The sequence below is a fragment of the Tetrao urogallus genome (assembly GCF_951394365.1).
Source record: "Tetrao urogallus genome assembly, chromosome: 20".
NCBI lineage: Eukaryota > Metazoa > Chordata > Aves > Galliformes > Phasianidae > Tetrao > Tetrao urogallus.
In genome coordinates, this window is record NC_136833.1 from 6764746 (window position 1) to 6786613 (window position 21868).

The following is a 21868-nucleotide window of genomic DNA, read 5'->3' on the forward strand; positions in this document are numbered from 1 at the left end:
CTTTCCCAAACTGAAATCAAGGATATTTAGCTACAGGGGGGAGCTCAAGAAATTGTGAATTTGTTAGGTTTGTTTTCAGAGCTGTGTCTGTCAGGAGAGCCTCAGAAGCACATAAAGAAGTCCAAGATATTTTGGAGATGAAAAACAATAGGGGTGGAATCTTTTGTCACTGAAGTGCTTCAGAATCGCAGATCTTGACTGCTTTTAGACAATCTGCAGATGATTGCTCGTATAGGTTTTTACTGCTGTTGGTTTGTTGCTTGAATGCAGCCAGATTCTGATCCTCATCTGCCAAAGTAAATCTGGAGTAATTCCCTTGTTTTCTCTGACCCAATTGCAATGTGTGGCAGAGATCACAATGACATAGGTAACATTTAGATGGGGAATTTTCTACTAAAACTTTCAGATCATGGCTGATGCAGGATCATTTGAAATCTTTTTTGGATCTTAAGACTTTCTCAACCATGAAAACCTTGGAGTACGTTTTCTTGCTGGGTGGCTGAGAATAGATGTCAGTGTTGTTTATTTCTGCTTATTGAAGCAGACATCATGCATGTTGGAGAACTCAGGCTGCCTCTCTTTACAATTACGTTGACCTTACTGAATAATCTAAATCCAAGTGCTTATAACTTTAGAAGATGTACTTTGTTTTGATCATAGGGATCAGGTAAGATGGAGCTTGGAAAAGCTATTTGTAAGTCTACAAAAAATTTCTGAGTAATAGTAAGACCAAAATCTATTTCCAGTTTTATATTCTTGTAGTTTTATGAACTTTAATGTGATTTAATGGCTTTTCAGTGTAGTAGAAACATCTAATTCTGTCCTGTTCTAGTCTTTATTCAGTCCTGGCATTGAGAAGGCCAGACATTTTTGCAAACCAAGTTTGGCTTTTAAAGCTGAACAAGGAAAATATGGGCATTACTGAGAACAGGCAGCAGTAGATTGCCAGCAATTCCTGGAAATAATGGAGTTTCACAACCGTTCCCTGCAGATTGGACATTTAGGGAGGAAAAATAACCTTGTGGCTTGCATAGACAGAATAATGAAGATGCAAAGGCTGTAGAGAAAGTTTATTATGGTGAAATTTAAAATGCCAGTCTTAGATTAAAACCGAAGAGCAGAATACCTCAAAATAATGATAGCATGGAAATACTAAAGGTCAGAAAATTGCATGCTGTCTTTTCTGAGCATGCTTTTAGTGTTGTGCAAGGCCGTATATTTTAGTTGTTCAGTGCTTTTGAATCTTTAAACACTTCTGGCTGCAGGAAGTGTGCTCATGCAGTCATCTTTTAAATGTGCAAGTGTCACACAGGGTTGACAGAGAAAAGTTGGTCCTTCTGTAATACCATTGTATTCTTCCACTGCTGGCATCCGTGACTGAGAGCCAAGAAAGTGACAGCACACGTCAGACTGGGAGGCATGGGGAGGACTTGCAGCTGGCAGGCACGTACGCACCACAGAGATCCGCGTTGACGCAGCATTTGAACAGTGCCTTCTGTGTAATGAAGGCAGAAGGGGTTGTAGGAGAATCTCCACAGCTTCGTTCAAGGATGAAGAATTCCTCCATTCAAAGTTGTAGCTGCTCAGAAAATGTCACTAAGTAGCTGGAAGGGTTGGATCGTGTTCCTTCCTGTCTAGATTGAACTAAGTTGAATTCAGCTCTTAGCTCAAGAAGCGTCGGATGGAAGAGACTTTCTGGGCTGTTGATCTTCTGTGTGCTCCTGCACAGTCAGTGCAGCGTGCTCTCTGTCCTGCTGAGGATGGGCTGTTAGAGGGAAGCTCTCAGAGGCTGTCAGTTACGTGAAGCTTCTGGGATGTGACTCATAGGGTAAAGAAGTTTGGTTGTTCCTGCTGTGAATAACAAGCGTAAAATCCTCTTTATCTACAGAGGCTTTCTCTCCCCTCAAAATTGTTAGCATATTGGAGCTATTGCTGAAAATACAGTAGCTTCTGGGTTGAAACAGCGATTGGTAATAGCACTCATTAATACCATCTGTATAAAAAATGCTGCTGTGTATTTGTGCTCTTTCAAATTAATAAACTCTGAAGTTTCTGGGCTGAAAATGAGGTTGGTAATGCAGAAGAGCAGAGCATCTATGTCAGCGAATGAACAGATGCTTACAGGAGACTGCAGGATAAACAGATGCCAAGTAATGCTGGTGTATGAAATAAGCCATTTGTGCCCATTTGGGAGCTCTGCTGCATAAAGGATGCAGTCTGCAAATTTAAGTAGGTTATGATGTTCTCTCCTATGGCTGGGGTTAGAGGCTAGTGCAGTTAACTGCAGAGTAGTTGCTCTGTGGAGCAAACATGAGAGCTCTAAACCAAAATTGTCTTTCAGTGAACAGTGGCTTCATATGAGTGCATTTCTTTTTTGTTTTTTCAATGTAATCTTATACCAATTAAAATAGCTACTTAATGGTTAGAATACGATTTCTGAGCACTTTGTTTATCCCTTTTGTAGGATAAAATATATTTAGCCTTGCATTATTTGTAGTTGTTATTGCTGCTTAGTGTTTTAACCAGTAATTAACCCTATCCTTTGATAGTTGTTTACAGCTGGGAACAGGCTGACTAGAATGGTGCTCTTTGTTCTGCAGTAAGGAAGGAACAGTGCCAGGTAGCTATCCTGTGTCTGCTTTCCAAAGCCAGGTAGCCATCTCATGGGTCACCCCCTGCACTGGGAGAGAGGCAACAGTGCTCTTAAACATGACTGCTTGCTGCTGGTCTGTTCAGAATGGGGATTGCCTTGGTGTTGATTTTGGTGAGAACTCTTTGCAGGTAAAGGTGAAAGCACTGGTAAACTGTAGGTACAGGTCTCACGCAGTATTACTCACAGCAGAGTAACTAACACACACACACACTGGTGTTTTTTGGTATATTCTGTTGTTGCTTCAAACTGATTGCTTGTATCTGCAAGAAGATTATCATCCAGCGTGATGCAACTTTTAGCCTCTTTCCTGGATGTCAATAAGAGGATTAATTAGAACAGGGCTAAAAATGTTTTGGTATTTAAGGGAGATATATTTTTTCCTGTGCTGTCTCATCTCTTATTCCACCCCAATCTTTTGTGCATTATGCTTAAAGAGGAATTGTAGAGCAGAGCTGAAGCTGTGTGGACCCTCTGTACAGAGTTCTCAGATAGCTTCTGCTATGTTTAGTGCTCTGTGTGTCTACAAGGAGGTGGGGAAGGACTTTTTGTCTTATACTCTCATTCCAAGAGAACAGATGCACCAGATTGCTCTTGCAAGAGTGTAATGCTCTGCCAGCACAGGATGTTTGATGTACGATGCGTTTTGATACGCACTTCTACGCTGGCTCATTCTGATACTCACTATATCCTTTCACAGTACCCTTTTTAGCACCTTCACACCACTTAAAAGTGTTGCCTGGCTCCACAGCAGCTGTAATACCTGAGCAATTTCCAGCCAGCCTTTGCAGTTGGACTTTCCCCATGACGTATATTAGCTAGATATGGCTGGGGAGGTTTCCTAGTTCCACCATTCTGCTTTTGCTGCTTGCAGCTGCAATAACCAACTCCTGACATTTGTACCCAGCTTGTGCTTTGATGGCTGTAGCTTGGTGCCTGTTTGCGCACGGGGCCTTCTGATAAGGCAGGCATTTGACCTTTCTATTCTTAACTCATTAACATTTAGAAGAGCTGCTCTCCTCACCTCTAGAGGCTGTGCTCCTCCCCCCAATATCCCTGTTCCTAACAGATAAGATTACTCCTGGGTTATATATTGATCTAAGAGGAGAGTGCCAAGTGCAGCTCGCACCAGTTCAAGGGCAAATACTGAATCCATATGAGTGAGTTCACGTGCTTCAGTTCAGCAGTGGAAAAATAAAGACCAATGGCTGTTTTTTGCCCTCTCAGCAGAACCTGAAGAAAGATGCAGGGATATCAGTTCTTTATCTCACCAGCAAAATGAACTTCATGGCTGCAGGAAGTACCTGTCCGATCTGCTGATGCTGCATCTTGGAGCTGTTTTCTCTTCTTCACCAGCACCCACAAGCACTTAAACAGATGAAGGAGTTGAAGTGACTATTACACACGCATTTGCTTGTGGCTGTGTTTTCAGTAACCTGAATGTGGAAATGAGAGCCAAGATTCCTTTATTTTAAGCCAAGCTTAGCTCAATGGATGTTGTGCACTGTCACTCTTGAACAAATCTCTTCACCTGTGCATCTGTATTTCCCCTGGGCACACTGACTATGTGAAGTGACACTGAGAAGCTCTTAGGGAATAATTGCAGATAGGCAGTTAAACATGGTCTCCCACGGCAGTGCTGTAACTATGAATGTGAATGAGGTCGTGAGAGCAAGAGAATAACAGAAGTTAGAGGGAGCAGAGGTAAAAGGGGTAGGTCCTCTTCTCAGGTTGTTTGGGAGCCTCTTGTTCTGGTTCTGCATAGAATCACAGAATCATTAAGGTTGGAAAAATCCTCTAAGATTGCCTGGTCCAACCATCCACCTACTGCCAATACTGCCTTGTAAATCTTGATCTAAAGCCTGTATCTCAAAGTAAGATGTTGATGTTTGGAAGACACTGGGGGAGCAGTCATCAGAAGGATGACAAAAGGATGAGCCTAATAACGGGATATCTAAAATGCTTGAGCTGTATCCATGCTGTATCCAAATGACCCAATAATGATACAGGAGAATTTGCATGAAGAGAAGATTTGTTGGATGAGGTCTGTTGAGCTGTAATGTGGCATGTTGAGTGAGAATTATGACCACAGTGGCCCCAGCTAGCTTTAAAAATCTCTGACTAATATTAACTTTTTGTAAGGTTTTCCATCAATTTCTACAAGTTCTAATATAATTTTAGCTCCAGCTTCCATCTCAACTCAAAACTGCACAAACTGTGAATGAGAATTTGCCTAGTGGAGAAAAATACAGCACTCCCTGCTTGCTAATAGAAGAAAGCTTAAATTCTATGCTTAGCTACTTCTATGCTTAGTGGTCTTGGAAAAAGAAACTAAATCACTTCTTTGAAATGTGTGGATCTAAATTGTCCCACATTGCACACAGAGTTGGGTTGGAATTTTGGCTGTGCGTGTACTGCTGGATTAATCCCAGTGTTTCTGAATTTCCTTGTAAGTGAAAAGTAGTACATCATCACCAAGGCTCATGGCTGTGTTTTGCCCTTATCACGTTGTTGGAGTCTGCCTGTGAGGCACTTCTGCAGTGTCACAGCTGGCCCTGTGAGCAGCCCGATAGAGAGACACAAGCTTGGAGCTGCCATGCTCTGTGCCAGTCTTTTTGCCTGCTTTTGGAGATTGATTCACACTGGCTGTTTTTTTCTTTTCCCTACAAATGTTCCGTGAAGTAAATTCTTGCTCGGTGACTCAGAGCAAAAGAAAATCTCAGATTTTTGTGATAAGATATTAGATGTCTGGGCAAGCCTTCAGCTTAAAATGATTTTTGGCTTATCCTGTGAACTGTACATGCTGAGATTTGAGTGTGTGATCCTCTAGCTATGATTAAATACCAAAAGCATGGACATGGGAAACAAAGTATTATGCTGGGGAAGATTCATCATTTTTGTGACTTTGTTTAAAGAAAGCCCAGATGTGGGAGTAGATATCTACTGAATCAATCATTTCCTAAGCCACAGATGACCAGAAAATTAATTAAAAAGAAAAAAGAGAGAGATTAGAGAAGTAAACCTTCAGAACTTAATGTTTAAACAATGTAGCCCAGATTAGGTTGGCCTTAAAATGATCTTCATTAACAGTAATGTATTTGGGAATGTTTAGCCCTCAGGATTTAGATTTAGGAGGTAGTCATGTTTGCTGGTTGTGGACAAAACCTGGGCAACAGCACTGCTCCAGTTTGCTTCTGCTGTTGAGTGTGGCGTGTGAGACAAGTCTGTGAGCAAATCTCCAGTATGGAACAGAATGTTTGCCTTTGGCTGCAGCGCTGCTGGGTCTTCTGTCCTCTCCAAGTCACACTGTTGCCATATAGCAACATCCATAATGTCTGCTCCATCTCAAAAGGAGGGTACAGTGGCTGTGTGTTCAGCAAAACATTTGACAGTGGCACATTATTATGGAAGCATTCCTTACTCATCTCTTTCACTCCTATGAGTCCCCCCACTCTGCTGTGTTAGAGCAGCTCGGTGCCCAGCTGCCCTGTGCTGCTGCAGCAAGCTGTCCTGCAAGAACTAATTCTGCCATTAGCATGCAGATCTCTGCACCTCTCTTCATTAAGAGCTTTTTACATATTCTTTCTGGTCTTGTGTGTCTGAAGCAAGGCAGGCACAGAAGATGGTCACTCAGATATACTCCTGCTAGCAACAGGTAAAAAGAGAAATAAAATACTTAAGAATACTTAGGCTGTCAAAACGTTATCAGGGTCAAGGTACTTCCTAACAACCCAATAGAAACACTTCTAATAATACCTTGTAAATTTTATTTTCTTTTTTCTTCCTGCCTGGCCTATTTACAATCCTTGTCCTTGCCCTTAATGCATTTCAGAAGATGTGTTTCCATTTTGATTCAGAGATTGCCCAGCAGGACGTTTGCCTTAGCACACAAGGACAGCTGTGCTGACAGTCTCTCCTGCCTCAGGGCGTTACTGGGCTCTGCAATCAGCTGAGATCTGTGCATGCTTCGGTGCCTTGGCAGTGAACTGAAACAACCTTTGTCTGTTTGGAATGGCAGAGGAGAGGTGACCATGTTGAGAAATTTGGCAGCAATTTTTTGAGGTCCTCTAAGGGATACATACACTGCAAAGCCAAGTAAGGGGACAGCAGTCAACTGCATGGAAGTTCATTGTGCAGCATGCAGAAAGAGGTGCGCTCTGGGGCTGGAAAAATGCATGAATGGAATTCAAATGATTTGAAGTTAACTTTTAAAAATGTGTTGAGGAGTTTTTGTGTAGCACCTGTCTGCCATAGCCCTACCCAGAGTAATGGTTCTACAGCGATACCTGTCTTTTTCCTGGAGTGTCTCTGTCACACAGGACAAAGGAAGAAACAGAAACGTGCAGCTTTTCCAATTTGAGTAGTCTTAGGATTTATTTGTAATAACAGGAGGCAGAAATGAGATGTGCCATTTAAAATGCAGTTTGCATAGCAGTAGCAGTGATCAAATCCCAGTTGAACAGTAGCCAAAAGTATCCATTGGAGTGCTTTATTCATGCTGCGTGACAGCGCAGTTAACTCTAGGCTGTATTGATTCTATTTATTACAACGTGTAAAGCATCTCCACTGAGCATTTGGGGTGATTGTTAGAAGGATAATGTCCACAGCTGCATTATTGTACAGACAAAGACAGCCTTCTAACGTTAGGAGATTTGAACATGCTTTAACTTAATAGGCAAAACATGTGCTTCACCTTGTGCCTTGTAACCAACAGACCATCGGAAGAGATCCTATAATTGTGACATAATGACAGTAGGTGTTTATAACCTGTCTGCTGCCAGTGAAAGCCCCAGGGAGTCTGTAAGCAATAAAGATGTAAAATCAATGGCACATAGTAAATGTTTATAAGTTACTTTGGGTGAATAAGCATTCAAGACAAAGACAAGGTTATGAACGTGATATGCAGAAGTTTGAGTAAGTGTGTTTAGTGAAGTAACCTACTTTAATTAGCTCTGCCATGTGTTGCAGTTGTCTCCTCCTGCTTATGATATGCTTAGTAGCATTAAATGTCTCACCTTTCTGTTCTGCAGCCTTATCTGGTGGTTGGAATGGTGATGTGATGGATCAGAAGCTCAGTTCTTTGTACAAACAAGCTCTTGTAATAGCTGAAATATTGTTTAGGTCTCCTTGACAGCAACAACCAAGATGGATCAGATTCTTCAAACCAGGCTGTATGTGACCTCACAAAGATCCTGAACAGTATAGTATGTGCTTGCCCATAACCTTGTTAACATGCCAGAAACAGAAAGCACTGCTTTCTACTTTAATCAGTTTCAGGAAGGGGCTAGAGCTGCAGGTGGGCAAAATAAGAATGGTGGACCTGTGGTGAAAAAAAACTCATTGACACATTCCAATCCAATTAAATGTCTTTCTGTAACACTCCCAATTCCTGTTTGGTAGGAGTTTTCTCATTGTATGCTGTTAGACTGGAAGCAGTGAATGAAGGAGAGCCCTTCATAAAAAAGGAAAGGGGGGAAGTAAGGTCTAATCTTTTTAAATCCCTGTACTTCATTTCCTCTTAGAAGATCTGTGTGCTGTAATTATATTGCCAAGGAAGCCTTTCTTTTGTACTCACGTGGAAGCTAAATGGTTCTATTCCCTTTGGCCTTCGTTCAATCAGTATACATGAAATTAAGAAGTTTTTCTGTTCCAGTGTAAGCTTGAAGTAGAAATTGGTGGGAGCAGCTCTTCAGATTAGAGCAAACTAATCAAAAGAATAAGGTTCTTAAAGGAACAGTTGCTAGGCTGAAAGTAAATTTAATGTGGTTCCATCAACGAATGGGAATTTTGTTTGAGAGAATCCAAAGGACCAACAAAGAGTGCCAGCGATGCAGAATTTCCAATATGAAACAACTGTGAATAAAACTAGGTACTAAGTATTCTGGTAGGAGGTAAGTAATGCTGATAAATTGTTAAGAAGACACAGATGTTTTCTTTATAATGAATACAATAGTACAAAAGATACCTAAAATAATGTCAAAGGAGTGGGATGGGATTTACTGGTTTCTCATGGAGTTTTACTGTTGTCTTGGAGGAGATACAAAAGCCAGTTTGAGTCTTTGCACAACTTTGTGTGAAAAACATGATTGTTTCAATGATGCAACAGTAGCTTTTTTTTAAAAGGGGAAAGCAGAACTTGAAGCTAATAGGAAGTGTGCATGTTCTTGTTTGTCACAGACTCACAGTACACATTAGGAAAAAAGGTATTTTTCAGATTAGTGAGTTATATATGATCCATAACCTCAGCTTTACTGTACAAGGTGTCAGAAATGTGGGAAATGAATTCTGCTCTGCACACCTTTGAGCGTCTTTCTCTGCTGTAACTTCTTCAGTCAGATTTGATTAAAAGGAAGAAAAATCTATTTTAGACTGCAGTGTAGGAAACCAAAGCAGAATTGGGTTGAAGATTTTGTTTTCTGATCCTTCTGTGCCAACTGAAGCATGAAATGAAGGCAGTTTGGCTATGGTTCCATGCCAAGTCATGCCCCCTCTTCTAACAAGTCATGTGTTAACTCTCACTCTGCCATACTCCTTGCACAGTGGTTTCAGTGCTCTCTCATTTCAGTGCTGCAGTCTAATTCTCTGCAGTTATTATTTGCATTGCAGTCATTCAATTGATTACATAGCCTGCCCTTCATGCACATTCTTTACATTTTCTGTGACTGTAAGCTTGACAAATCTTGGCTGAGTTATGTGCGTTTTCTCTTCTTCAATAGTTAATATTTAACTGAATTGTACTAGAAGTATTCAGTCTGTTTTCAGATTATGGATGAACGTTTTCCTGTAAATCAGTCTGTAGGTCTTCTGAGCACTGAAAAGTCTGGCAAATAATGCTTGAAAAATCAGAACTTGTGCTCATTTCAGAGTACAAAATGGCAGGAAATAGAAGAGGCAGTTCACTATTTAGGCTGGATATATTTTTCATTGAGTCCTTTCTAGTTCACGTCATTACACAACATTAGTGAGATTAGTTCTTTGTATTAGAAGGAAGGGTCACATCTGTAATAAATTATGGTCTTAAACAGTAGCATTGCTATAAATGTTTTCTTCCACTATTTCTGTTTCATAAGCCAAATACTTGGCATTTCTCTTGTTCTCATAAATAGCCATATGATGGGCTGCCAAGGCTGCTTTATCATTTGCCTTGGAAAAAAATATTATATAATACTGCAAGATGAAGCATTGGCAGCCAGTGGTTTGGTCTGAGCTGAAGGTTTGCAGAGTGTGTGCTAAGAGGGTTGAATACATGCAGAACTCATCCATGATAATGAGAGAATTCAGCCAGCCTTACTGGTAAAGGATGGAGAACAATCCTCTTTCTGCAATGATGAGACAGAATCACAGGCTCTCAGCGTAAGATTCAGGGTTCTGCAGTGTTTAGGATCTAACAAATTTCTTTCCTCTGTTTTTAATGAAACATTCATATTTAGCTGTAGCTGTTAGAGAGGGTTCTACTACCAAGGGGTTCCTGCGTTTCAGTGCTGTGTCTACAGAATCCAGGCTTGCTGTAGTGAATTGGTCATCATAGCAAAGGAGAGAAATCCATACAATCTGTTACTGGGAATAACCAGGTTTTACTGGAGAATGCTGTGTTTCAGGACTTGACTAGTCCTGGTAATGAGAACACAAGAGAAAGCAGTCAAGAATATTGACAGAAACAGTCATCCAGGGCTGTGTCTTATCACTGCAGCCCAGAGTACAAGTAGGTGATGCAGAGGTGGGCATGCTGACCATTGGCAGGCTTTAGGGGTACTTTAAGCAGCTCCTATGGTATTGGTGTAGCAGTGGTTAATTTGCAGCTGTTAACGTGGTGATTAAGAGATTTTCTGTGCAATCTGAGCACGCAGGAAGACATGAGCTTCTGCAGAGCTTGTTGAAAAATGGGTTGTTATTTGCCCCAGGCAATAAAATGTATTCCTGGAGTGAGTGTGGGTGTTGCAGCTTTGCTGTGCAGGGACTCCTGCTCCAACCACGCTCTGCTCCCACTCAGCTCTGTGGCCTCAGGCTCTTGAGGGAGAGCTGCCTGAGCTCTTTCTTGAGTTACTCATTAGAAAATGTGGAGGTTATTGCATGCTTACTGCCCCATACCAGACTTGTAAGGGGTTTAGTTAATGAGTGTCTGTTAATGTGTGGAAATAAATGATGTGCTGAAGTGTTGGTGCTGTTTGCACGGTGGTGGTGTGGCTGCAGGTTGGTTATCTGCAGCCTTTTGTTACAGGATTGTGCTTTGAGATTGTAACAACTGTTTTAATGAGGTGTCCGAGGAACTCTGTGCCTTCTGCTACTGGTAACGTGCAGCAGAGACCAGGACTCAGCCATTGCCCAATCCCAGTTCCAGACCAGTAGCTTCCTGCACCCCCGTATGATGCAGGTACGTGCATTTCCTGGCATGCAGTGCTCAATGGGGTATTACTATGTTCCCGGCTCATTATCCTTGCTCATCTGTGACTTATTAAGAAGAAAAGATGCTGTTCCCTACTTTAAAGCTTATAGGTTTCCTTACCGTCACCCCTCGCTGAGCGTCTTTGCGGCACTCAGTGCTGCGGGGGAAGCACCGCTCCCGCTGGGCAGCTTCCTTTCTCTGGGCCCTTCGCAGGCACCGCCGGAGCGCGAAAGCCCAGCTCCCAAGAGTTAATCATTTCAGGCCTTTGGCAATGTTGGCCTGGTCCTAGAAATCCTGCTGGCTGCAGGGAGGCTGCCAGGAGCCTCCCACTTGCGAGCTGCGTAAACAGGCCGGCGCGCGGTGCCAGGCGGGTGGGAGGCTCGCTCCCGAGACTGGGCCAAAGTTCAGCGGCTGCACGGCGTGCAGCACGGCCGGGGTTACTGCCGGTCACGGAGCCGTTGCTATAGCAAAGCTGTTGTGTAATGCTCGCGTGGAGTCCGAGCAAGGAGGAGAGGGAGCCCAAACGATAAAGGTCATCACGTTGTGCTGGTTTTGTTCATTGTTGCTGAGTCCCACTTAGCTGCCGCAAATTGAGTTCCGAGCATAGTTTCTGGCCTGGCTGCGGTGCGGGTATTCAGTGATTCCAGGGAAATAGAAGGGACTGGCTGAGAGCTTGCTCATGTAATCATTTAATTGGGGCATGCACATGAGTGGGGCTGGCAAGACAGTGCCTGCAGTTTGCATGAGTAGAATCTTTGCGTGTCTGTAAAGTTTGTGGGATGGAGCTCGCAATTAGATGTTTAACTTCTAGGTACAAGCTGTCTTATAAGAGGAAGTGAATTGATGGCTGTAACAAAATTAGCACCTAACTAGACAGCTCCAAGCATCCTCAGTGTTATATAGCGTGGTTACACCAGGATTTCAAGACAAAATGCTCCATTATCACTGCTTAGGTCAAGAGAGTTGCAGGAGATGGTTGTTGTGGGAGCCTGGGGATTCAGGAAACCTCTTTTTGGATGGGATTGGTATTGGGAAGCTGACACGTTGTGACATGGGAAGCTGCATTTGGAATCAGGCCATCGTCCCATTGAGATCTCTGCTGAAGTTGCAGTTACATGAATTTTGGCATGACAAATAAATGTCCATAAAGCAACTATTCCACATTTGTTTTGCTAGATGATTAATTGAAGTGGCTGAGGGACTGATTTGGCTGCAGGCTTTCTCTGGAGGTTTCTGACTGCTTTGCTTGTTATATGGACTAAATCAAGGCCCATAGTTTCAGTAAAGGTAGTTATACTTTCAGCTTTCCTTGTTTAAGAGAGTCCAGCCCATGCCATAAGCCAACATCAATGTTCTGTTTGACTTACCTGAGGCAGGATTGAAACTGCAGTTCTTGGCTATACAACACAATGTATTTCTTATTCCAAGAGCAAATGGATTCACTATTAACATTGTGATGAAACAGCAGCTACGTGTTGGGGTGTTTCAGCCATTTGCCTCTGAAGGATTTTGCTGCAGGGAGACTTTCTGTTCCTTCCCTTGGCTTTGTACCCTTTCCACCTGGGCACATTATATGTGTCAGTGCTGTAGTTAAATCCTGGCTAGAAAGAACACACTGCATCCCCACTCCACCTGTCTGCTTCCTGCAGCTCTGCCAGGAGAGTGAGCCCTCCTTCCCAGCATTCTGAAACTGGGGGTCTGCCCTTGAGCCAGTAGTGCCTGGATTTGTGCAGGCAGCTTCTTGGTGGTTGGAGTTGGCTATTCAGTGCGTGGATTAATGCTCCCTGTCCCAAGCTGTGCCATGCTGCTCTGTTCTTCTTTCAAAGCATTTTGCAAAACAAAAGAAATGAGGAAGGGAAGAGTGAAGTCCTGTGGTCTGTCCCTCACAGTCCTTGTATTCCTGGTGGTTCATATTTCAAATGTAAAACATAAGTTTGAATTGTAGGGTTGCTGGGCCTTTTGTTCTCAATCAGGACATCTTAGACTGTCAGGCTCCAGATTAATTCCTAGGCACTATGACAAAGACTAGGACGTGAGCACTGCTATGAGATATTCTAGAGCTAACTGGTGATTCCATACAGGCCTTGCGATGCTCATTTCTTACGATAGAGGTGATGATCTGGGGAGAATGTGCTGTGTTCTTATTATCAGAAATACCAGAGTGGCACAGATGTGCTGAGGTGGTAAATCAGTGGGTCCAAGGAGCTGGGTGTTGGGATGAGTCCATCCTGTTTGGTTTCAGATCAGTTTATCACCTCCCAGATGGGAGATAGAGGCAAGAGCAGATGGTTCTGGGAACACGGAGCAAAATTGCCAAAGGCTGCTGACTGCTGTAGTCCATGGGTGCTGTATCTTTCTGCTGAGTGCTTCCATCACATCGTTTTGCTCTTAGGAGGACATAGAACTGAAGAGCTGCTTCGTGTATGCCCTTGCCTGGCAGTTGTGTTCTGGGATGCTGGACAATTGAGTGTCTGAAGTTGTTTCTTTTATTAGAAGTGTACAGATGAGTTTACCAGATAATGCTGAGAGATGTTGTTTGTCAGTCATCTGGGATAAGTGCCAGAAATGCACTTCACCAACGGATGTTCAGAAAAACATTGGTGGTTTTCTTTTTTTTTGTTTTTCTGGGATGTTTTTCTGGGACGTTTTTGTGAACTAGGTAGGAACTTTAATGATCTACGTGCCTCTCCAAGACGTGAGTGGAATTGACTGCGTTTCACACTGCGCTATTGTCTGCTGCCCAAACCACATTTCAGTGGGCCACAGGAGGAAGTGCTGACTCATAATTCAGCATGGCAGCCCCAGCTCTCCTGAGACTACGAAGTCTGGCCTCTGACTGATGTTTGCAGTGAACTCTCTAATGACCCCCAACGGATCCTGCAGAAGTCCAGCTTCTATAAACTGAAAGGGAGGCGTCTTGCCCAGCACTTGGCAAGCTGCTGCTGGTGAGCCTGCAGTACTGCAAAGTGCAAGTAGTGCAGGAGCCACGCTCAGCAGTGAGTGGGTGAAAATGTGCCCCTGATGTGGGGTAGGTGGGCCCCATTCAGTAGAGGTGTGTGTAGTATATCCTGCTCTCATCACGGCTATCAGGGGAAAAGGGCTGTAAATGGCCTTATTTTGGCGTGCAGTGGATGTTCAAAGACAGACGCAACTCACACAGGGGTGAAAATTGGGAATGTAGCTTAAAATATAGCATGCAGCTCAAGGGTGAAAGGGGTCTTGAACTTGACTCTTTGTTACAGTGTTACCGGGGTTCACCGACACACCCTATGGCACCTCATTATTCTTGTAACTAACCCACTGTAGATTTCTGCTTAAGCTGAAGTTGGGGCTTCTCAGCATAGACTGAAACAACTGAATTAGAGGCCTCTCCTTTCTCTGGCAGCTGAATTCAAAGCTGAGCTATTTGGTGCTCAGTGCCTTGGGCAGTTGGTCAATCAGTAACGATGACTACAAAGTTCCTGAGCATGTTCAAGCAGCACAGTTAGAACATGAATGTCACGCACTGAGTGTGACAATTGCACAAGGCTCCCAAGTCACGTTTCTCCTCTAGCAGGTCCTATGTTTGCAGCACAGCATTGATCCTTTCTTACGTGCATGTTTGCCACGTGTGATTTGCCGTGTGGGATCAGACAAGGAGCTGTAGACAGAACTCTCATTCTCCAACAGCATGACCCTGTGAAAGGCAAGTTCCTTAGCTGCAGTGTTGCACTGTGACACCTTGCAGTAGGTGAGACACCCAAATTGCTATCACGTGCTTTGGCAAGCAGGGTCTCCATTGTTGGAATAGCATTTGGCCCAAATAACTCGTGTTTCTTATGTGCACTGGAGTGTCTAGGGAATTTTAAACTGTAAGTATTACTGTGTTTCTGCTAGGAAGGATATGTTCCAAGGAGTATTACTGGTATTTGCAGCTGAAAGCAAAGTAATTTGTGATGACATCTGATCTGGGAGTTCATTCTCTGTTTGGCACCCCCTAAGGAAGTCCTAGCTGCTCCAGAAGACATTGTCCTTATTGCAGTGTTCCTGTGCGCCATGGGTGGAACAGTTCACCAAATCAGCATTTTGGAGCTTGTTGCAGCCTTTTGTATGTTTTGGGGCCATAACATTTCTTTTAGAAGGTTCTCAAACTTAGGTAAATAAGTGGAACGTATTAATATTTCCTTTTCACAGAACTGGAAAGTGGGAGATAGGAAAGCTGGGACTGTATCAGAGGTTAATTCACAATTAGTTGAGCTGAATGTTGTTTCCTGTCCTTACATATCTGGGCCTGATGCCTTCTGAAAACTAGATTTTTAAAGTTACTTCTTAAAACTAGCTTTAGCCACTGTCGTTTCTATGCATTTCTGTTCTTGAAAGGTACCATCAATTGTTTTTGATTAAAGGCATTGAATATGAACTTGTTCCTACAGAGCTTTGTGCTGTAATTTATCAACAAGGCACCGAGGCACAGACGTCAAATGAATACCAGATTTCAAATTATGATAAGCAATTGTGTCATCTCTGTGAATAGACATTAAACTCTGCTGAGAAATCATCAATAATTCATTTAAAAAAAAAATGAGTACAGGGACATTTGGATAGACCTTGCAAAGAAGCAGTCCTGTATTCTCTGATAATTCCTTTGAATTTAAACCCAAAGGATTCTTATTTCTCCCACAGGAACACACGATTGTGGCCAAGTCAGAAAGTTTGTTCCCCAGTCACCCAATTGCTACTGACTGCTGGGGAGTAACAGAGGTGCTTGGAATACCATCTGCAGAGGTACAGCCTGCTGCAGGAGCACGCACACCTTGCCTGGGCTGGGAGGAAACTGAGCAGAGTGCTGCCTGTCTTTGTGTTCTTGCTCTCAGTGCATGACTTCAGCCTCACGTTAGTGAGGTCAGCACTTAACCTGTCTTTTAGGCATCTAAACTTTCTTAATTTACCTTTGAGATGTGTATAAAGTAGGTCTAATGTTACACATTGCAGACGTTAAGTGCAGGAGAAAAGGAATAAGTCTATTCTGCTTTTTTTTTTTTTTTAAATATTTGAAGCATGTTTTATTTCTAAATGTTGCAGTCTTCAACTGTTAGTATCCCGCTTTATTCCCTTGTTCTCCTAAATTGTGGATTGTTACATTCCAACAAGCACAGAGCATCTGTTCTCTGTTTTACATGATGCTTTAAGATGCCGGTCTTTTGTTTAAGGGGGATCTTTTCATTTGAATCAAAGATGTACATGCAGCTGAATAGCAGTACATCCCTCCTGTTATTGTTCATTACAGGAGGAGGAATTGATAATAGATATTAGTGGAAGGATTTAGAGGCTCTGCTTCAAGATCTGGGGCTAGCATGTCTTAACTTATCACAGCATTATCTTAAAAATAAAAATTCTCTGCTCTACTTTATAGAGCATGAAATAATTTCTGTTTACTCATTTCTTTCAATTACTTTGATGCTATGATATAAAGGTCACTGATTGCCTCTAGTCATCACATAGCTTTTTCACTAATTGTGCGCTCACGTCATTTTGTTCTGTGGGATCTTTTGCTTTTTGATCCAGTTTCAATTGCCCAGATGTTCATTTTGTACAGTTAAGTCTATACAAAGGGCGTGCTTTGTTCCAACAAACACACCGTGGTCACTGTTCTCAGCTGGGAGCCCATTGCACAGCAGTTCACCTGTTTCCTATGTAATCCACTATCCATCTCCAATTATGCTGACTTAATGTACGATCATTCACTGGGGAGGGAGGGTTAAGGAGAAGAAATGATGCAAAAATGTTTGCTGGTCCCTAGCCTTGGATTGATTAAGGTCACGCTGCAGGATGAAAAGGCAATAAGAAATCAGAAAGCTCCTTTGTCTTTACTTCATTGGTGTGTAATGGAATGGAAAATCATGGTAGTACCTTGAAGGATTTTTTTTCAGAATGTGTTAATGGACAACTGGGCACCTTCCAGAAGGAGTCCCGCTGCTTCTGCTCTCCCTTCTCCATGATCACCTGCAGAGGCTTCATGTCAAGGCAGAGGTGTGTTTGCCAGATCCCATCAGGAAGCTGCCACACAGTGGGAGGCACTGCTTCACAGTGCACCCAGGGGCCTGAAGATTCCCAGTTCTGCAGCTTATAGGAGAGACAGATCTCACTGCAAGTGTCCCTTCCAGGACAGCCCAATTGGTCTTTGCAAAGCCATGTGGATGTCACACAGGCTAACTGTTCATTTAACTTCACCTTCAGAGTGGTCATGAGAGCTTAGTTTGTGAACAGAATGAATTCCATGGAAGACTTTGAAAGAGGATTGTATGTTATAAATGCACTGGCTGTTGCTAAAGACCTGTGGAGGATAAGCAGTGGAAAACTGGACAGGGATGGAGCAGTATATCATATAAGAAAGGTGTCACTTGGCAGTACAGATCTGTGAAGGTGTTTAAGTTTCTAGAGACACCTTTCCAATGACAGGAAGGTGGCTGCCTTCAGCCTAAAGATTCCTAGAAAGATGACCGAACAAAATTGTCCAGGCTACTGGCAAGGACAGCATTACTGGCAACATTTACAGGGTGTTCATGGCCAAGGCTGAGGCAGAAGATGAGCTCTGCTCCACAGCCCACAGCAGGCAAGAGGAGGCGGCCTGGAGGGGAGCTGGCATCAAGCAGAGATTTTTAACATTGCTTTCATTCAGCCAGCTGTAAGGCTGCTGGGCGAGATCTGCTCAAGGTTGAATGTTGCTTTAACTTGCTCACATGATTTGTTGTGCCTCCCTCTGCATTTTGTTTCCTATGCAGACCTTTGGGAAGGGGACTGCAGATACCAGCGCCCACTCTGCCAGCCTAGTTTGGCAAGGAGGAAGAAAGGAGGTGAGGGAGAAAACCGCAGGTCTTGTCTGGTTCCCCCTACTGATGGTGGCATTGCCTTGGATGGATAAAGGTAGAATGCACCTTGTTTTCAGAGGTACAGTGTTTCCTGTATCTGGGTCTGCTGAAATCAGCAGAAACCAGCACTATCTGGCTGCAACTGCAGAATAATTCTCTATTTCTCTCTCCCTTCAGTCTATAGATCCCTCGGCACAGCTGTAAATTCCCCTGTACGGTGCACAGCACAATTTTCACTGAAAACAGCTGATAAAACATTTCTGGAGAGAAACCTCATTTCATTAAAAATATTTTTTTACCTCTTCTATGCATCTCTCTATTTTTCCCTGTTGGCCACCTGTGCTTGTCGTCAGTCACATGGAATGCCCATAAAGATCACTTCCAGGCTGTATAGGTTGGTGGAAATGAGGCCAAGTGACCAAAGCTCTTCACCTCTCTCACTGGCACTCTCCAGCAGTGACCTGGGAGGGCTCTCCAGTGCAGGATTTATATCTTGGTCTGTTTCAGTGACTGACAGCAGCAGCAAGGAGCTCTCTGGGGCAGAGGACAGGGAGAGAGAGCGTGGGGAATGGTTCTTCCTGGGACAAGCTCCAGTCTGCTCCAGGGAATGTGCTAGTTTTCACTCCTTCATAGTCCTTTATCTCAGCCCTTCGACCTTGAGCTCAGGGGCATCATCAGCCTTAGCCAGAAAGGCAGTGTGGAATTAACTGTTGAAATGCTGAATGTTTCTCATACTAAGCCCTAAAAGTAAAAAAAAAAACGTAACAAATGCAACTTACTTGAATAGTCCAGGAAGTCAGTGGACCTTTCAAATTTGCTGAGCGCTGATGTAGAATATTAGGAAGAATGTGTTGTACTGAAGCTTGGCAGTTTTCAAAGTTTGTACGCTTCTACCGCGCAGAGGCCTCCTGTAAGAACATCTCGTGTGTAGGTACAGGCTGTATGAACTTGGTTTTCTTTGTCGTGTTTCATCCTTACGTGGGCTGGACTGTTACTATTTCCAGAGCACAGGCAGAAAGCCATTGATCTCATGCTCGTAGCACGGTCTGTACTATCGTGATGACTGCACAAAGTATTAAACTCTTAGCAAACACTAATAATAATAATCCTGAAGTGATTCAGGTTGATGTGTTGGCAGTCCTACTGCTGATTTCTCTGGGTGACTTTGGGCACGTCACTTAATTTGTGTCACTTCTTATGTTTGCTGAATGAGCTAAGGATGTCTCAGTGGGCCATCACAGCTATTAAAGAGTTATAATTTTGCTTCTCTATCTTTGGTGCTCAATGAATGACATTATACAGGGAAAAAGCTTTTTTTTCTTACTGGGAGTGAATGAGCAGCAGTAAGTGGGTAGAAATAGATTTTTTTTCTTGGAGAACATTCCCATCTAATCGCTTTGGTGTTCACTGAGTTAATTTGCTCGTGCCTTCAGATTGTTTTGTTTCCAGGGATTTTAAACCCTTGCCTCCAGCAGTTCATTTCCATTGAAGGAGGAGGATCTTTATCTGTCTGAACTAGTTAAAACCTGCTCCATTGCCCGGCAGCATTTTGGAGACAGCCCAATAGAGTGCAGCAGATATGACACCAGGAGCCTCCTGGACATTGTAAATACCAAGCCCTATTTTTTTTTTTCCTGACCTCTTGCTGTTGGAGCACTCCTACTTTAATGGGACTTCCTCCACAGCTCCATTTGTCCACTGTCCAAGATAGGCAACGGTATTTGCATTCTATGTGGCCAGCAGAGAATCCATTTAGACTAATTTACCACTCCAATATTATCAGATTAAGCCTTGACATAATCTCATAAGTGCCATTCAAACTCTTAGACTCCTCTCAGTGTGCATGTTCTTGGGTTCTTGGGATATTTTTAAGCACGTTTTAGAAATGTGCTCAATATAAAGGTTGCTGCATTGTGGTGGGACTTGTAATACCTTCAGGGCCGCTTCATCTTCAACCAGAAGATGGGAAAGTTTTTGTCTTGAGCAGATTACTTGCAGGTTTGTTAACTGGATGGACAGACAGCAGATGTACTGAAGGATCTTTTCTGTATGAAAATCAAATGCCTTTTGTACATCAGGCAAAGATGCTGTCTGTACAACAGGGACTGGCAAACAAAAATTTCTGTTGTCAGTAATGTCAACCCAGGGAGCATGACTAGAATGTGTATTATATAGAAATGCCTTTTTTTATTGTTGTGGTTTCTAACAGCACATTATTTTGGCCTGTGCTGAACAGAGCCATGAAATAGGATGGTTAATATGCTAATGCTCAGTTTGTGCTTGAGGTTCCTCCTTCTACTGCAACTGCTATTTATTTATTTATTTGGGAAGATTTGTGGCCAGGAGATCTCTCATGAAGACCAGGGCTGAGAATGAGCCAGGGAGACGCTGTCCTGTTTTGCTGCAGGTGTTGCAGCCCTTCTGTCTTGGGAGTCAGTGAGGCATGAGGAGTGTTGGGAAGTGGCTCCCCTGCTCCCAGCAGCACGCAGCTGGATCAGTCAGAGCTGAAACCTGTGTGTCTGTGAAAAGGCTGTGAAGCTGCTTTTCTGCTCAACCACCTCATAGCAGTTATCACACTATCGGAGGACGGAGAAGGTCTGAGCAAAGGACCAGTTGAACGTGTCATCATTGGTATTCGGCAGCTGCATGTTTTGCTGTTGTTACAAATAACCTTTTTAACTTTGCAAGCAATGTTTTTTGGCATCATTCATACGTAATTACTGAGAGGTCAAATTCAGCTGGCAGTTGTGTAAATATGGAATAATTCTATTGGCTTCCTGATGTTATTTTGCATTTGGATCACAGTCCCTGTCCGTAGGAGCTTGCAATCTGAAATACCTAGGGAGAGCACTCTGTCACAGATGAGTTAGTATGCAAAGCAGTTAAAAAAAATAGATGAACTGCTATCAAATCCTCGCAATATAATTACAACTATGTTGTCCTTTGGTTGAGGTTAATGGTTTAGTCCTCTGTAAATGAGAGTAGGCTATTTTTTGTACGTAATTCACCAGTAGATTACAATTAGAAAGCCTTTTGGGAAAATGAGTTTTAAAAGAGCTTTTAAAGAAATATTTAATAGTTATTTCTTTATGTGTAGAGAGAGGAATTTGACTGGGACAAACAGAGAACAAGAATCATGGGACAAAATAGGTGCTGCTTGAAATAGAGCAGCCAGGAAGTCTGCCGTAGAGGTCAGAAGAAAAGGAGAGCTTGGCAAAGGAGGGTGTTGGAACTGCTGTTTCCCTTCCAGCCTTGTTTCCCCCCTTCCACTTCCCAATATATAGACTTCTAAGACTCTAAGTAAGGTTTCAGTGGTTTTAAGTGGTAAATAAATATATCTTGATTTCAGTCTCTTTTCTGACATGGTTCTTACAAAGTTTTTCAGGATTGAAGTGACTAATTGCACTTGTCATTTTTAGGGATCTTCCAGACAATCCTTCTGTTGAATGGGACACACGGCTCCTTGCCTCCTTCGTGCTGAAGCATATAGAAGCCAACAACATCAACCTGGTAATGTGAAACTTCCTACCACATAGGCAGCGCTTTTGAGCTACTGTTCTAGGCCACTCCTACCTGGAGATCTTTCTTGGCTTCTCATTGGGAAATAAACAGTGGAGAGGTTTTGTTTTAGTAACTCCTCAAATGTTTCTTATATTTTAAAACAATTGTTTTTCCCGTGTTGCTAAGTTTTATTGCTAAAAAGGGCCTGATTGGGATTTAGGCATTGGTTTAGGCTTAGGTTTGAAGGACATTGGCAGGCATGTTAGAAGGCTAGATTAGTGAGGGCAGGATTGAAGGTTATTAAACCAGAGTTCCTAGAAATAGAGTTCTTTCCATCAAATAGGAAAAGAAAACATGGAAAACTGTGCTCTGTTCTTTTCTGTTGACCGTTGCTGTGATCACACATGTTATTGTCACACACTGATTAGCAGCAAAATCACAAAAAAAAACATTGAAGTTTTTCAGCAGTGTGCAAAACAAGAAGCC

The 21868-nt window shown here is 42.9% G+C and overlaps 1 protein-coding gene across 1 annotated transcript in view; it reads left to right on the plus strand.

Moving 5' to 3' along the window:
* The window catches only part of PIGL (phosphatidylinositol glycan anchor biosynthesis class L), a gene marked incomplete at both ends in the record, with an annotated part of 53920 nt that overhangs the window by 14828 nt on the left and 17224 nt on the right, over positions 1 to 21868 (plus strand). Inside the window, one exon of the mRNA XM_079545311.1 lies at positions 21301 to 21391. Within this exon, the coding sequence (XP_079401437.1) occupies positions 21301 to 21391 (91 nt within the window). The remainder of the gene's footprint in view (positions 1 to 21300; positions 21392 to 21868) is intronic.